Source organism: Silurus meridionalis, chromosome 7 (assembly GCF_014805685.1).
Source record: "Silurus meridionalis isolate SWU-2019-XX chromosome 7, ASM1480568v1, whole genome shotgun sequence".
In the NCBI taxonomy this organism is placed as follows: Eukaryota; Metazoa; Chordata; class Actinopteri; order Siluriformes; family Siluridae; genus Silurus; species Silurus meridionalis.
The window spans coordinates 27,189,500-27,206,183 of NC_060890.1; the positions used below are offsets into that span (position 1 = coordinate 27,189,500).

Below are 16,684 nucleotides of genomic sequence, written 5' to 3' on the forward strand. Positions count from 1 at the left end.
CACGAAACCATACTGCTGCTCACAGATGGTCTGCACATCTTCCTTATTCTTAAAGATCGGTACCAGCAGACTCCTTCTGCATTCCTCAGGCATCTTCTCATTTTCCAAAATCTTGTTGAACAACCTGGTTAAAAACACCACTGCCATCTCTCCTAAACATCTCCATGCTTCTCGTCCCTCTGCCTGGCCAATCGGTATAAATCTTTTTCTCCTTCCTTAGTGTTCTCCTACTTCTCCTACAGCTCCTCATATGCCTTTTCCTTTGCTTTCACCACACCCCTTTTCACCTGCTGCTGCATCTCCTCGTTCTCCTGCCTACCTTTCTTATCTCTCTGTCGATCCCAATTCTGTTTCTCCAACCTCTTTCTTCTTCTACTCTCCTGCAATTCCTCATTCCACCACCATGTCTCTTTGTCTTTCTTTCTATTTCCAGATGTTACACTAAACACTCTTCACCACCACCGAGCTCCTGTCTGACCTCTTTTTCTTAATGACCACATTTATCATCACTTCTTCAACTTCCAGCTTCACGATCATCACCCTATCAGAAACTCTCTTCACCTCCACTACACTCTTACTGTACTCTTCCTTCAGAATCCCCCCTACACCATTTCTCTTTCCATCTACACCATGATAGAACAGTTTAAACACCTCCAATGTTCCTGCTCTTACTCCCTTTCCACTTGGTCTCCTGAACACACAGCATATCTACCTTTCTCCTCTCCATCATATCAGCTCCTCTCCCTTTACCAGTCATAGTACCAACATTTAAAGTACCAACCCGAACCTCCACTCTCCTGCACTGCTCCTTTCCCTGCCGTCTCTGTAGACGTCTTCCTCCTCTCCTTCTCCTCCTTCAGCCAACAGCAGCACAATTTACACCAGTACCCTGTTGTTAACGATACCTGTGGTGGTCGTTGGTAACCCGGACCTCGACCGATCCGGTATGAAATTCTGATTCCTGATCCCCATATTTCATTTGGCAGATGTTTTACGCTGGATCTCCTTCATAACACAAACCTCCACATTTATCCGGACTTGAGACCGACACTAAGAGTGACCTGACCTGTGTAAAACTAATGACTGGGTTTAAAAGTTCATCTGATTTGGATGTGAATTCAATCATATTAAAACTGAAAGTGCACTTTATTGTCAAATGCATTATAATACTCTAAACTGAATATATTAACCACCTAAAAGAATAAAAATGCCGCAGTTCAGTTTGACCATTTTTATTAAAAATACAAATAAATAAATATAATAGAGGCGAAACATTGTTTCTTTACTCAGATATTTAAAAAAAAACTACAAAAAACATTTTTTAATCACTGAACATTTGTTTTGATGTGCTAAGTCTCAAAATCGGCACCAAAATCCACTGATTAGAGAATTAAACACTTAAAAAGTATTACATTAAAGTACATTTAGAACTGATACAAAGTTGGATTAATCACGAGTAACTCATGACATTTGTGTCATTAATCGTGATTAAATATTATAATCGATTGACCGCCCTAATATATTTACTTATAGTTATTATGTTATAATTATTAGTTAAATGTCCTGTAGTTTCCTGTAAGTTTTGCACCTCAGGACGTATGTGTGATGGATTTGCTGGATTGTCACTCGGTTTGCAGGAGAATTGCTCAGAACCAGGCGACACTGCAGCAGCTGGGCATCACACACATCCTGAATGCTGCCCACTCCAAACGCGGCAGCATCGGGGACCAAAAGTTCTACGGCACGAGCTTCGTCTACTGCGGAATCCCGGCGGACGACTCAACTCACTTTGACCTGGACGTTTACTTCAAACCTGCTGCAGACTTCATACACAGAGGCCTGAAAACTGTAGAAGGTGAGATTTAATACAGGAGGAGGGGCAGGGCTTCCAGGCAAAGTGGGAGTGGCTTTCAGGATGATCTCTTATTCACAGATTAGATTATGTTCTTGAAATCCAAGAGGGAATTGTTTAATAAGAGTAAAAACAAGGTCAAACAGGAAAAAAACTGAACCCCATAACATTAGACCAATGAAATTTCTGCACGGAAACGAAAAAACGCACCTCACCTGTGTTCTGAGCTGCACGGCATCGGGAGAAAAAAACGTTTTTTTTTAAAGGCACGACGATGCCAAAAGATAAACTCCCGAGAGAAATGGTTGTGAAAGGAAGGAGGAAGACAGTGAACAATGACTTTCTTGGTGGGCTACTGTTTAGATACAAGCCGTTGTAACGCGTTGAGTCTGGGTGAAGGGAGAGCTCACTAACTCCAGTTACAACAGAAATCATATAAGCACAGACAGATTTCCAAAACTCGTGCTTTTTTATTTTTTTTGGCAACAGCGTTACGGGTTAGTCAAAGAAACTTAGAAATCAGCATCGGAAAATAATAAGGACATATTCCTCGATCTCCACACATGCAGTAATACCGGAAAAATGCAGTGACGTGCTGTTCCCAAAATACCGCTCTGCTCCTAATGGAAGCGCAACATATTTCACCCGTTACACCGTGTAACAGACACTGTCTGTGTAAAGTTCATTAGTTTCAGTGTAGTGCAGCTTATAGACAGGTGCGGCTTATTTATGTTTAAAATAAAAATCTTTGTCAAATTCAGTGGGTGAGGCTTATATATGGGTGCGCTTTATAGTCCGGAAATTACGGTAAACCCATCTGAATGAGGCTCTACAGGCTTTTTATACTGAAGCTGCGATGAATGAAAAAAGCCTGATCTGTGTTTACTTTTATTTGTAGGAAAGGTGCTGGTGCACTGCATTATGGGAATGAGTCGCTCGTCCTCCTTGGTGTTGGCGTACCTGATGCTGTATCAGCACATGTCTCTGTGCTCAGCCATCCAGCGCCTGGTCCAGAAACGAGCCATCTACCCCAACAGGAACTTCCTGGCTCTGCTGCTTGACCTCGACCTGCAGCTGAAGACGAAACGCAAAACATGCATTCTGCTCTAACACACAAACAAGCAAACACACAAACACACACCAGAGCTTCATGTGAACATGGTAACAGGACATGGTGTGTGAGATTGTGGAGCAATCACATGGGAGAGCTGGGCCAAATGAATCAAATGGATCAAATGAATCAAATGAATCAAATGGATCAAATGAGGCTGTGTTCCAATCGTGTTTTTAACACACGTTTGTCCACATTCTGAATATAAACTTGTTGCACAACCACATGAAAGCCGGTTGTGTCATTTTTACTTGCTAGCTACTTATAAAACAAACAAGGAACATCAAGTTCTTGTGAAGAACATCTTCCTGTTTTCCAGATAATGACACACACACACCTCCAAATGTTAAACAGAGGTGGAACAGGGGGTGTTGAATACAACATTAAAGGGTGAAGGCAACCTGAGGAAACACATGATAACACCAGTAAATTTATAGCTGAATCTAATGTTACTCAGAGGACCAACAAGCTGCTGAAGGTCATTTTCAGGTCACTGACAGTAACTAGTGACTGAAGGTGATATAAAATGTCCTAATTATTTTTGGAAGCTAATAAATATACACTGTTGATAACATTTCATTTTCTTTCTCTTTATTGAATTGAATTTGAAGAGATGTAGTATAGAACGTGTCATGTGACACTCTCTAAGACTCTGATTGGCTGGTGCCCTATTCAGACTGGATAATTATCTCATATGGATTTTATATATATATATATATATATGTTTAATGAAATTATTCCCAAAGTATATTCCCTAAACGTTCCTCAACCCTGAGGTCTGAGCTCCATGAAGCTCCTACACAGAGCTCCTTCCTCCTCAACTCCACCGAACACCTTTAGAATGAACTGGACTCCTTACCTTCTCCAACATCAGGGTCCGATCTCAATAATGCTCTTGTAGAATATCTGAATGTAGCGTAAACCCCACACCTCACCCTGAAGCCTTCGTAGAAGAGTGGAGAGCATTACAACACTGAAGAGGAATACATCTGGAAGGAGATGTTCTGCAAGAAGATGGTCATGGGGTGCACATACTTATAGTTGTATGAGAGTATTTTCAAGATTGTAGTCTGAATCTCATGTCAGGAGTTTTTACAGACTGCTACAGATTTACTAGCATTAGCGCGCGCACACACACACACACACACACACACACACACACACACACACACACACACATATTCGAGGTTGTTACACAACAAAACATTGCAGGTTGTTTATCTGCAGTTAATTGTGGAAATGTGATCTCTGCAGTATGTAAGGAGAGATTTATAAATAACCACACACACACACACACACGCACATGCGCACACACACACACACACACACACACACACACACACACAACACACACACACACACACAGTGTGCTCAGGAAATGAGTTTGTTTCAATAATGTAATCTGGAGAAAATCAGGTAAATCTCTCTTTAACACACACACACACACACACACACACACACACACACACACACACACACAGTGTACTGTGCTGGCTAACACTAGCTGTGTATGTAAGCAGTAGTTTCTTGGTTTGATTTTAAACTCTAATGTAATAATCTGAATCTGTAAACTGATAAGAAGTAAACAGTGTTGAGGAAATGCAGTTATTGTAAAATAATCAACCTGTAAGTTACAACTGTTATAGAAAATCAATCACAATCCGGCATTCAGCAGTGCAGTGTAACACAAAATAGTACTTATAATGGGTGTACTGTATGTGCGTGTGTGTGTGTGTGTGTGTGTGTGTGTGTGTGTGTGTGTGTGTGTGTGCATGTGTGTGCACGTGTGCGTGTGTGTGTGTGTGTGTGTGTGCGCGTGTGCACGCACTGCAGGTGGAGAAATGTGCAGTTGCAGAGTCTCTCTCTCTGACCAGTTGGGAGAAAAAAGTAAGCACGAGACTCCGCCCATTTCTGAGCTCAACAGATTACTGTGGAAGTTTACTGGCAAAAGCAACCACCTGGATGAGGTCAGACCAGGAATCTACATCGGAGACCTGTAAGACCCCCGAACAACCAATAGCACCTTCAAACAAGAGACCCGGAGCCAATCAGAATGAGGCATTAAGCAGAGGAACCAATAGGAACATGGCTTTAAGTGTAAGTGTGTGTGTGTGTGTGTGTGTGTGTGTGTGTGTGTGTGTGTGTGTGTGTGTGTATTTCAGGTATGCAGCTAAAGACAAATCCCTGTTAAAGGCACTAAACATCAGTCACGTGTTGAACGCAGCTCACGGTAAATACAACGTGAACACAGGTGAAAGTTTCTACAGAGGCACCAACATCACGTACCACGGCGTGGAGGCCTTCGATACACCGTCCTTTGACATAAGTTCCTTCTTCTACAGCGCTGCTGAGTTCATCAAGAGCACATTGAGCACCCCTGGAGGTGAGGAGGGGAAGTGCACAGAGTGCTAGGTTAACCTTGCTTGCATTCACGTGCCTGTAGTGTGTGTTGTGTTTTGTGTGTTTGTGTAGTGCGTTATGTGTGTTGTGTTTTGTAGGTAAGGTGCTGGTGCACTGTGCGATGGGTCTGAGTCGCTCATCCACGCTGGTCCTCGCCTACCTGATGATCGAGGAGAAGATGACGCTGGTGGAGGCCATTAGTGCTGTAGCACCAAACAGGAACATCTGCCCCAACTCGGGCTTCCTGGAACAGCTACGCACCCTCGACATACAACTGCAGAACTGAAACAGTGCCACCTAGTGCTACTTTAAAAGTTTACCATCATGCTAACTTACGAATGAAAGATTGTTGCTATAGCAACAATAATATAATATACCGAGAGCATCCATATAAACCTGCACTGCTGTTAGAGCTGCTGTACACTGTTACATTCACTCATCCTACATTATAGACATTGTCACAAAGCAGTTTAACACAAATAAACAGATTATTAATATGTAATTTCATAAATTAGTCCCTAATGTTCCATAATGAGTGAGCCATGAGTGAGCCATGAGTGAGCCATTTACTACAGTTCCATCATTGTTGAGGTGCTGTTCAGTGATTAATATTTATGTAATATTTAATTAGTCTCATTATTATACTAATTACTAATTGGTCCAATCCATCCTCAAAGTTGTTCAGTTGCTTAGTAACTTTATGAATCTTTAGATTGTTGATGTGGAACCATCTCAAGCTCTCCAGTGGGTCTAATACTGAAGAGCTCCATCCAGAGTATATTTACATTTAGGGCATTTGGCAGACGCTTTTATCCAAAGAAACTAACACTTATACAGTTAGAGCAATTGAGGGTTAAGGGCCTTGCTCAAGGGCCCAGCAGTGGCAGATAGTTGGAGGAGCTGGGAAGCCATGGCCTACCAATCAGAAGTCCAACATATTAACCACTGAACTACCACTTTCAGTTCATTCTCAACAGCAGCTGCTAAAAATAAATTCAAGATTCAAGATTCAATTTTGATTACCGTAATTTCCGGACTATAAAGCGCACCCTTGTATAAGCCACACCCACTGAATTTTACAAATATTTTTATTTTGAACATAAATAAGCCGCACATTGTGTATAAGCCGCAGGTCTACACTGAAACTAATAAACTTTACACAGGCTTTACCGAAAGAGAGTGTCTGTTACACAGTGTAACGGGTGAAATATGTTGTGCCTCCTTTAAGAGCAAAGCGGCAATTTGGGAACAGCACGTCACTGCATTCTGCCGGTATTACTGCGTGTGTGTGCGCGTGTGTGTGTGTGTCTGTGTGTGTGTGTGTGTGTGTGTGTGTGTGTGAGACTGAGTTAACATTCACTTCTCGCGACTTCTGCAATCCTACCTCACAGCTCCCTGGTTCTTGGACTGCACTTTTTCGTCTTCAGGAGGACGTATCGTCTGATCAGCCTCCGCCGGACGTGCACGTCCTCAGCCAGGTTAGCTTCACGTCGCCCACGCTTGCTACCCCTTTTTTTCTATAGGCTGCCCGCCTGCCTTTTTTACCTTCTTTCATGGCGCTTTCTAAAGCGGCTCCGGCTACACCGGTGGACAACCTATCACGAGCCTGCCCAGCCGCGTGCGGTGCTCTCATCGCCGCCAGGGATGCCCATCCCTTCTGCGTTGTCTGTATGGGTCTCAAGCATGCGCAAGAAGCTCTTGACCTCCCGGAGAACTGTAGCCATTGCCTGGCGCTCCCAAAAAAGCTCCTGCGTCGCAGACTCAATACGCCCGCTTCGCAGTGTGTCGAATTCGTCCTCTCCGAATTGGAGGGGGAAAAAGGCGTCGCCGCAGCGCACCTGGGGGCCTCTTGGGCGACTTGTAAAGTCCGCAACTTTACAACTTTACTCTCGCTATTTCCTGGTCCTGAAGAAGGGCGGTTCTCTCCATCCTATTCTGGATCTCAGAGTGTTGAACAAACATTTAAGGAAATACAATTTCAGAATGTTATCACACGGCTCTCTCATTCGTTCAATAAAGCAGAACGATTGGTTTTGCTCGATCGATCTGAGCGATGCTTTTTTCCACATAAGCATCTATCCTCCTCACATGAAATTCCTTCGTTTCGCCTACCAAGGCGTGTGTTACGAATTCACAGTTCTTCCGTTTGGTCTCGCTCTGAGTCCGAGGACGTTCTGTCTGTGTGCGGAGGCGGGGCTTGCGCCACTGAGATCAGCAGGATTCAGGATCCTGACGTACATAGACGATTGGCTTATTATAGCCGATTCAAGAGAGAAAGTGATTCAAAACACTGCCTGTGTGCTCTCTCACATCGCTGCACTCGGTTTCAGAGTCAATGTAAACAAGAGCAATTTTACTCCCGCTCAGGAGGTAATTTTCTTGGGTTTGGAGCTGAATTCCGTTACGATGCGCATGCGCCTGTCACAGAAGCACATTTCTTCATTCATGAACTGTCTCGCGCGGTTCAGGGAAGGAGCGCGTATACAGTATCGCACATGTCTCAGATTACAGGGTCTGATGGCTTCGGTTACCCATGTCTTGCCTCTGGGTCTTCTGAGAATGAGAGCTTATATGAAGTGGATTTTGTCCCTTCATCTCAGCCCGTTGCGCGATCTTTGCCGCTATGTCACGGTGACGTGCGCGTGCATGGCCGCGCTGCGCCACTGGAGAGCTGCAGAATTTTACGCGCATGGGACCCTTCTCGGGGCGATCATGCTGCGGAAAGTGGTGACAACGGATGCCTCCTTAACGGGGTGGGGAGCCACTCAGGAGGGCAGGTCAGTGAACGGTGTATGGCCGAACTCACTTCATTCAGCCCAAATAAATTATCTGGAGCTCCTCACTGTGTTGAAAGCTCTAAAGCATTTTTTGCCCCGCCTTCAGGGGCACCATGTGCTGGTGCGCTGCGACAATACGACAGCTGTAGCACATATCAACCGTCAAGGCGGCATGTGCTCCTCTAAGCTTTCTGCTCTGGCTCACAAGTTGTTGGTGTGGAGCACACGGCATTTCCTGTTGTTACGGGCGACTCACGTCCCGGGCGTTTTAAACAGGGGTGCAGACCTTCTGTCGAGAGGAAACCCGCTCTACGGAGGCTGGCATCTCCACCCGCAGATAGTGAGGCTGCTATGGGAGAGGTTCGGCCAGGCTACCGTCGATCTCTTCGCCTCGCGCGAAAACGCCCACTGTCCTATGTTCTTCTCGCTTCGGGACGAGGACGCCCCCTCGGCATGGACGCTTTGGCTCATCCATGGCCCAGCATGCCGCTCTACGCTTTCCCTCCGCTCTGCCTGATAACCCCGACCCTGGCTAGGGTCGCAGTGCAGGGGTTGTCTCTGATCCTAATAGCTCCCAGGTGGCCCAAGGCACCTTGGCTAGCAGAGATAATTCCTCCTCTATATGCAGAGACTTGGCCCCTCCCGTTGCGCACGGACCTCCTGGCCCAAGCAAACCGGGAAATCTATCATCCTCACACAGACAGGGTGGCTCTCTGGGCCTGGCCCGTGAGAGGGCGAATTTAAACACCTTGGGCCTTCCCCGCGTGTTATTGCCACGATTCATAATGCCAGGGCCCCTTCCACTCGTTCTCTCTATGACTGCAAGTGGCGTGTGTTTGAGGAGTGGTGTGAAGAACACCAGCTCGTTTTACATCTGTGTATCCTTAAATTCTTTTCCTTTTTAATGCTTAAATGTTGGACAGTCATATAAAGCATTTCACTGCATGTTGTACTCTGTATGTATGTGTATGTAACAAATGAAATTTGATTTGATTTGATTTGATTTGATTTGAATTTGAATTTGATTTGAGATGGCAGCCCAGAGAAAATGTCCAAGACCGTGCAGTTCCCCCACCTACCACCTGGCAATAAAACATCACGTGTTGACATTGAACACTCTGTGGCTTTGACGATGATCATGTGACCTTCTGATGATAACGCATGACCACACCCACAATGACAAGAGCTTATAATTAACATCAGAACGCTCAGTGTGCAGTACACACAAAATAATGAAGCCCCGCCCATTTCTGCTCATACGCCTGGACATGAATCCGTCTGATTCGTTTTTAAGGTCTTGATGTTACACAAAAAAACACTGCAGGTTGTTCATATGAAGTTAATTGTGGTGATGTGATATTTGCAGTAGGTAGTAATGAGAGAGCATGAATTTATAAATAACTCCACACACACACACAGACACACACACACACACACACACATGGTCAGCTTTGACGTGCAGTTTGCATGGGAATGGAGTTCATTTTAATAAAGTTATCTGGATTTTAAAATCAGGTAAATCTCTATATATATCTCACACACACACACACACACAATGTAATGATAATGTAATGGTTTGCTACTGTAACTAGCTAACACTAGCTATTAGGCATGTAACAGTACACAAAATTAACAGTTCGGTATGTACCTCGGTTTTTAAGTCATGGTTCAGTTCAATTTCGGTATGGAAGGGGGTGGAAAACATAAATTCTTTGTTGTTTTTTTAATAATTTTGTTGTTTATTATTAACCTTTGTGAACATTAACATTTCAAAATTCTTTAAAACTATTTGAATCACATGTAATCAATTAAATAGGCACTAATTAAAGTGATTAAATAAAATGTGTTCTTTACATTTAATATTTGATTTTCTAAAGATATTTTTTTACTTGACTCTTCTACTTATTTTAGGATACTTTAACAAATGTCTGCATTTAAGAACCACACAACATAATAATTTCTCATTTTTATTTATTTTCATTCAGTTAATCTACAGTAAGGAAAATAAGTATTTGAACACCCTGCTATTTTGCAAGTTCTCCCACTTAGAAATCATGGAGGGGTCTGAAATTGTCATCGTAGGTGCATGTCCACTGTGAGAGACATAATCTAAAAAAAAAAATCCAGAAATCACCATATATGATTTTTAAACTATTTATTTGTATGATACAGCTGCAAATAAGTATTTGAACACCTGTCTATCAGCTAGAATTCTGACCCTCAAAGACCTGTTAGTCTGCCTTTAAAATGTCCACCACCACTACATTTATTATCCTAAATTAGATGCACCTGTCTGAGGTCGTTAGCTGCATAAAGACACCTGTCCACCCCATACAATCAGTAAGAATCCAACTACTAACATGGCCAAGACCAAAGAGCTGTCCAAAGACACTAGAGACAAAATTGTACACCTCCACAAGGCTGGAAAGGGCTACGGGAAATTGCCAAGCAGCTTGGTGAAAAAGGTCCACTGTTGGAGCAATCATTAGAAAATGGAAGAAGCTAAACATGACTGTCAATCTCCCTCGGACTGGGGCTCCATGCAAGATCTCACCTCGTGGGGTCTCAATGATCCTAAGGAAGGTGAAATCAGCCCAGAACTACAGGAGGAGCTGGTCAATGACCTGAAAAGAGCTGGGACCACCGTTTCCAAGGTTACTGTTGGTAATACACTAAGGCGTCATGGTTTGAAATCATGCATGGCACGGAAGGTTCCCCTGCTTAAACCAGCACATGTCCAGGCACGTCTTAAGTTTGCCAATGACCATTTGGATGATCCAGAGGAGTCATGGGAGAAAGTCATGTGGTCAGATGAGACCAAAATAGAACTTTTGGGTCATAATTCCACTAAACGTGTTTGGAGGAAGAAGAATGATGAGTACCATCCCAAGAACACCATCCCTACTGTGAAGCATGGGGTGGTAGCATCATGCTTTGGGGTGTTTTTCTGCACATGGGACAGGGCGACTGCACTGTATTAAGGAGAGGATGACCGGGGCCATGTATTGCGAGATTTTGGGGAACAACCTCCTTCCCTCAGTTAGAGCATTGAAGATGGGTCGAGGCTGGGTCTTCCAACATGACAATGACCAAGCACACAGCCAGGATAACTAAGGAGTGGCTCTGTAAGAAGCATATCAAGGTTCTGGCGTGGCCTAGCCAGTCTCCAGACCTAAACCCAATAGAGAATCTTTGGAGGGAGCTCAATCTCCGTGTTTCTCAGCGACAGGCCAGAAACCTGACTGATCTAGAGAAGATCTGTGTGGAGGAGGCCAAAATCCTCCTGCAGTGTGTGCAAACCTGGTGAAAAACTACAGGAAACGTTTGACCTCTGTAATTGCAAACAAAGGCTACTGTACCAAATATTAACATCGACTTTCTCAGGTGTTCAAATACTTATTTGCAGCTGTATCATACAAATAAATAGTTTAAAAATCATATATTGTGATTTCTGGATTTTTTTTTAGATTATGTCTCTCACAGTGGACATGCACCATGACAATTTCAGACCCCTTCATGATTTCTAAGTGGGAGAACTTGCAAAATAGCAGAGTGTTCAAATACTTATTTTCCTCACTGTATAAATAAATTAATAAATTCCTTCCATCTTTTATTCATTCATTCACTTGATATGCGGAATTGTTAGAAGTTTCTCCTTTTAAGAGAAATTCTTGAATCTGTACATAAAACGTAAAAGAATCCATATCACTAGACTGTCGTAAAAACGTTGGCGATGATAAGAAGTGGTAGTGATTTTGCAAATGTGTAAAACAAATCGTGTTTTCGGTGGAGATCAAGTAGTGACAGTGACACGTGAAGTGCAAGGTGGAGACGAAACAAACGTAATACTTTCCTGAGGGAACTCAGATTATAACTACGTTCCACACGCAGTACACGTGTGCACCGAACTAAAAGCCCTGTACCGGAACGGTTCGTTACGGATAAGTGAGTTTCTTGGTCCCATTTTAAACTCTGATATAAAATCGGGACTCTGTCAGACTTAACACTTTGATAAGAAGTAAACAGTGTTGAGGAAATGCTGTTATTTTAAAATTGTCAACCTGTGAGTTACAACTGTTATAGAAAATGAATCAACACCTTCTGACCAATCACAATTCAGCATTCAGCAGCAGTGTGGTGTAACACAAAATAGTACTTATAATAGCTGTACAGTGTGTGTGTGTGTGTGTGTGTGTGTGTGTGTGTGTGTGTGTGTGTGTGTTTGACAGGTACAGAAATGCGCCGTAGCAGAATTTCTCTCTCTGACCAGGTGGGAGAAAAGGGCAAGTACGAGACTCCGCCCATTTCTGAGCTTCACATGTTGATGTGGAAGAAACTAGGAAAGAGGGAACATATTGATGAAGTCAGACCAGGAATCTACATCGGAGACCAGTAAGAGACCTGAATAACCAATAGCAGCTTCAAACAATAGATCCAATCAAAATGACAAATGTGACACAGGACAGCCAATAGGAACACAGCTTTATAGGGACAGCCAATAGGAACACAGTTTTATACAGGACATCTAATAGGAACACGGCTTTATACAGGACAGCCAATAGGAACACAGCTTTATACAGGACAGCCAATAGGAACACAGCTTTATACAGGACAGCCAATAGAAACACGGCTTTATACAGGACAGCCAATAGGAACTCGGCTTTATACAGGACAGCCAATAGGAACACAGCTTTATACAGGACAGCCAATAGGAACACGGCTTTATACAGGACAGCCAATAGGAACACAGCTTTATACAGGACAGCTAATAGGAACACGGCGTTATACAAGCAATAATTGCTATGATCGTATGTGCATGTGTGTGTGAGTTTATGGTGTGTGTGTGTGTGTGTGTGTGTGTGTGTGTGTGTGTGTGTGTTTCAGGTATGCAGCTAAAGACAAATCCCTGTTAAAGGCGCTGAACATCAGTCACGTGTTGAACGCAGCTCATGGTAAATACAAAGTAAACACAGGTGAAAGTTTCTACAGTGGCACCAACATCACGTACCACGGCGTGGAGGCCTCAGACACACATTCCTTCGACATCAGCGCCTACTTCTACAGCGCTGCTGAGTTCATCAAGAGTGCAGTGAGCACCCCTGGAGGTGAGGAGGGGAAGTGCACAGAGCGCTAATCTAACCTGGTTAGCATTCATGCTAGAAAGTGCCAGCTGACACGTAATACTTGTGGTTTGTGTCTCGAGTGTGAGTTGTGTAACAGACAGACGTGTGTAATGTGTAGGTGTGTTTTGTAGGTAAGGTGCTTGTGCACTGTGCGATGGGTCTGAGTCGCTCATCCACGCTGGTCCTCGCCTACCTGATGATTGAGGAGAAGATGACGCTTGCTGAAGCCATTAGTGCTGTAGCACCACACAGGAACATCTGCCCCAACCCGGGCTTCCTGGAACAACTACGCACCCTCGACATACAACTGCAGAACCGATGCAGCGCCACCTAGTGCTATGCTAATAGTTTACCAGCATGCTGTGAATGAAGTGTTACTATAGCAACGATAATGTAATATACCAAGCACATTCATATTAACCTGCAGTGCTGTCAGAAAATGTTACATTCACACATCCTACACAATAATGCCCTAACCCCTCACACACACACACACACACACACACACACACACACACACACACTTCTCTGATATTCAGTACCACTCAGATATTTATTGCATTTATTGCTCTGGAAATTTTGCCCAGTCTATTTTAGACTCTTCCTTTGTACTAACATTCTAGTGGTATAAAACAGCAGATCCAATAGGAACGCAGTATAAAACAACAGAGCCAATAAAAATGCAGTGTAAAATAGCAGAGCCAATGGGAACAAAGTATGAAAGAGCAAAGCTAATAGATACACAGTGTCAGGGACTGGCTCGAGGGACCCAAATGCATGACTCAGACTGAGAGCTTAGAGATAAGAGTCTTTAATAAACAAACTGGGGAGCAACCAAGTGAATAGACTCAGAACACAAGCCAAAAACAACCGTGCAAATCCAAACAAACAATTCCAAAAACCCCAAAAGTCCAAAAACACAGCTGAATAGGGTATCAGGCACAAAGAGCCTCTGGAACAGGCATACCCAAGTGGCCTGCAGAATCTTCCTTTCAATCTCCAGGCGGAGAGCACATATGGTTACGGAGAATGGTGGGAGAGTCCCCCCATTGGGGGGTCCCCTTCACCGGGCGAGTGTATTCGGGAGAGGGCATTTGGTTTGCCGTTCCTGGACCCTGGACGGTAGGCTAGGGAAAAGTTGAAGCATAAAAAAAGCCCCCAGCGAGCCTGACAAGGGTTCAGGCATTTGGCCGACTGCAGGTACTCCAGATTGCGGTGATGAAAAACATGAATGGCACCTTGGTCCCTTCAAGCCAATGACGCCACTCCTGGCCAGCTTGACAAATGTACACGAGGAGAAGTGGTTCCAGGCAGCAGGTCAATAGCAAAGTTGTATGACCTGTGTGGTGGCAGGGAGGATGCTTTGACATTGCTGAAGACGGCCCCCAGGTCATGGTAGACCGCCAGAATAGAGCTGAGATCAGGTTGAAGCTCATGACGCAGAGGGACAGGTGCAGGGCCGGTTGGGGAGAGGCAGCGGGTCTGGCAGGGCACCCCCCATTCTAAGACTGTTCCAATCTAGATGTGGGTTGTGTTGCCAGAGTCAGGGAAAACCAAGGATGACACGAGCATGGGACAAGGGTATGATCAGGAAGAAGAGCCAATCCGGTTGTTCTGAGATTGTAACAAGCAGTGGGACTTGTTCGAGCAAAACGCCTGGTAAAGGTTGTGCCCGTCTAAGGCCCGGACCTTCAGGGGGGCTGGCAGCGTCTCAGTCTCGATTGGTGGGCCAGGTTCTTATCCAGGAATACCAAGTCTGCTCCGAAGTCCACGAACACCGCCAATTCATGGGTCTGGTCTCCCATGCAGATTTGTACTTTTAGAAGTGGTTTGGAGGAGACAAGCAGTGGTTGGCTCTACATGGGCTCCCTCCTTAACAGCGAGCCCTGCCTTTTGCTGGGCATCAGGCTGCCATGTGCCCTAGCTCATCCTTCACCTCCATAGCAAGGCCTCACAGGAAGGCATAAAAGCGTACAAAGCAGTGCGGTCGCAATCACTGTCGATGGCGTCTGTGCAGAAATCCACAGCGTAATCGGCACTTGAGAGACTACCTGGGTGGGAAAGAGAAGTGACCGTGCAGCATCCTGCCGGGGTGTGAAAGTATCTAGTATCTAGTATTTAGTATCGAAGATCTTGTGGAACTCCTCCAAGAAGGCATAAAAAGAAGAAAAGAAGGTGGACTGGCAGGGCCTTTCCTGTCAGGAACGGTATCACATACACCACCTTGGCTTGCTATGAGATAATCTGGCAGAGAGGGAGATTAATTAGGGTCCTTTAATACCAGGCTGTGCGGGAAAAAACCCAAAATGGCCACAGACCTGGAAGTACACATCGCAAAACCGGAAGTGCACGCTGCAAACAGGGAAGACCATGACACACAGTATAAAACAGCAGAGAAAATAGGAGCTAAGTTTAAAACAGCACAGCCAATAAGAACGCAATGTGAAACAACACAGCTAATAGAAAAATAGAATGAAGCAACAAAGCTAACAGTAATGCAATATGAAACAGCACAGGTAATAAGGTCACGATATGAAACAGCAGCACAAATAGGAACAAGGTATGAAACAGAGAGCCAAAAAGAACTAAGTATGAAATAGCAGAGCCAATAGGATTGGAATATAAAACAGCAGAGCCAATAGGAACACAGATTGAAACAGCAGAGCCAATAGGAACAAGGAAACCCAGAGCCAACAGGCAGGCAAATTAAAAGAGTATGTCTAATACAAACACAGCAGAACCAATCAGAACACAGTCACACTAACTCCTCCCTTTGTGTTATTTCTCCACCCACTCCAGATGTGCCCATTTTAAACACAACCCCACCCACTTCTGGGTGTTTCATCTAATCCAACACTGGAAGTTTCACTTTTTTTTCCAACTCTGGGAAAACTAACCTGTCAATTAGATATTAGCCCCGCCCACTCAAGGAATCAGGAATTCAGCAGTGACATGCAAGTAAAAGCAATTACTTTTACAAAGTGTTTAGCTCCTCCCACTCTCACTCTCATCTTACGCTGAGGTTTAAATATATCATAAGGCTCAGAATAGTGTCAGTGTAAATACCACACACACACACACACACACACACACACACACACACACACACACACACGTGCGTGTTACCGAACGCATGAAGATCAATCCAGACAATAATTAGTCAAAGACACATCATTTTTATAGATAAATACACAACTACACTGGCTCTGACCAATCACATTCTGTGTAATGGAAAGAGGAACAGCGAATGAAACTGTGGAGTCTGGGTATGAAACTCCACCCACCTGCATCCTACTGGACATTCTGCTCAAACACCGCCACCCTTCAGGCCCATTTAATGAAGTCTGGCCTAATATCATCATCTCTGATGCGTAGGTACAAAGCACTTTGAAAATATGTGCAATAAGGCTAATGGTGCTAA

The 16,684-nt window shown here is 44.2% G+C and overlaps 3 protein-coding genes and 1 long non-coding RNA gene across 10 annotated transcripts in view; 3 read left to right on the forward strand and 1 right to left on the reverse strand.

Annotated features, from left to right (window-relative positions):
• LOC124388516 (dual specificity protein phosphatase 13-like) overlaps positions 1–3,800 on the forward strand; it is a 5,274-nt gene extending 1,474 nt beyond the window's left edge. Inside the window, exons 2-3 of the mRNA XM_046853219.1 lie at positions 1,638–1,855; positions 2,751–3,800. Coding sequence (XP_046709175.1) covers positions 1,638–1,855; positions 2,751–2,962 — 430 coding nt within the window. The 3' untranslated portion in view covers positions 2,963–3,800. The remainder of the gene's footprint in view (positions 1–1,637; positions 1,856–2,750) is intronic.
• LOC124388527 overlaps positions 1,722–16,684 on the reverse strand; it is a 21,137-nt gene continuing 6,174 nt past the window's right edge. The window contains exons 1-3 of one of the 2 annotated variants that reach the window (XR_006926432.1): positions 3,823–4,228; positions 2,813–2,958; positions 1,722–1,846 (exon numbers count right to left, since the gene is read on the reverse strand). This is a non-coding gene — a long non-coding RNA (uncharacterized LOC124388527). Of the gene's footprint in view, positions 1,847–2,812; positions 2,959–3,822; positions 4,229–16,684 lie in introns of those variants that run through there. The other variant, XR_006926433.1, reaches the window with a different exon arrangement.
• On the forward strand, positions 4,286–13,762 carry LOC124388509 (dual specificity protein phosphatase 13-like). Of its 4 annotated transcripts, none has more exons than XM_046853208.1 (4): positions 4,286–4,379; positions 4,797–4,959; positions 5,126–5,346; positions 13,395–13,761. In XM_046853208.1, the coding sequence occupies exons 2-4, from the start codon at positions 4,805–4,807 to the stop codon at positions 13,595–13,597; spliced, it is 579 nt and encodes a 192-aa protein (XP_046709164.1). In that variant the 5' UTR covers positions 4,286–4,379; positions 4,797–4,804; the 3' UTR covers positions 13,598–13,761. The 4 variants fall into 4 exon arrangements, with proteins under 4 accessions (XP_046709164.1, XP_046709160.1, XP_046709161.1 ...); XM_046853207.1 differs by lacking the exons at positions 4,286–4,379; positions 4,797–4,959; positions 5,126–5,346 and adding exons at positions 8,749–9,655; positions 12,370–12,532; positions 13,025–13,245 and having other exon boundaries at positions 13,395–13,762; XM_046853204.1 differs by lacking the exons at positions 4,286–4,379; positions 5,126–5,346 and adding an exon at positions 13,025–13,245 and having other exon boundaries at positions 4,442–4,959; positions 13,395–13,762.
• Positions 13,773–16,684, forward strand: part of LOC124388515 (dual specificity phosphatase 29-like) — a 3,926-nt gene continuing 1,014 nt past the window's right edge. For 2 of the 3 annotated variants that reach the window (XM_046853216.1, XM_046853217.1), the window contains exon 1: positions 13,773–16,634. In XM_046853216.1, coding sequence (XP_046709172.1) covers positions 16,492–16,634 — 143 coding nt within the window. In that variant the 5' untranslated portion in view covers positions 13,773–16,491. Of the gene's footprint in view, positions 16,639–16,684 lie in introns of all 3 variants that reach the window. The other variant, XM_046853218.1, reaches the window with a different exon arrangement.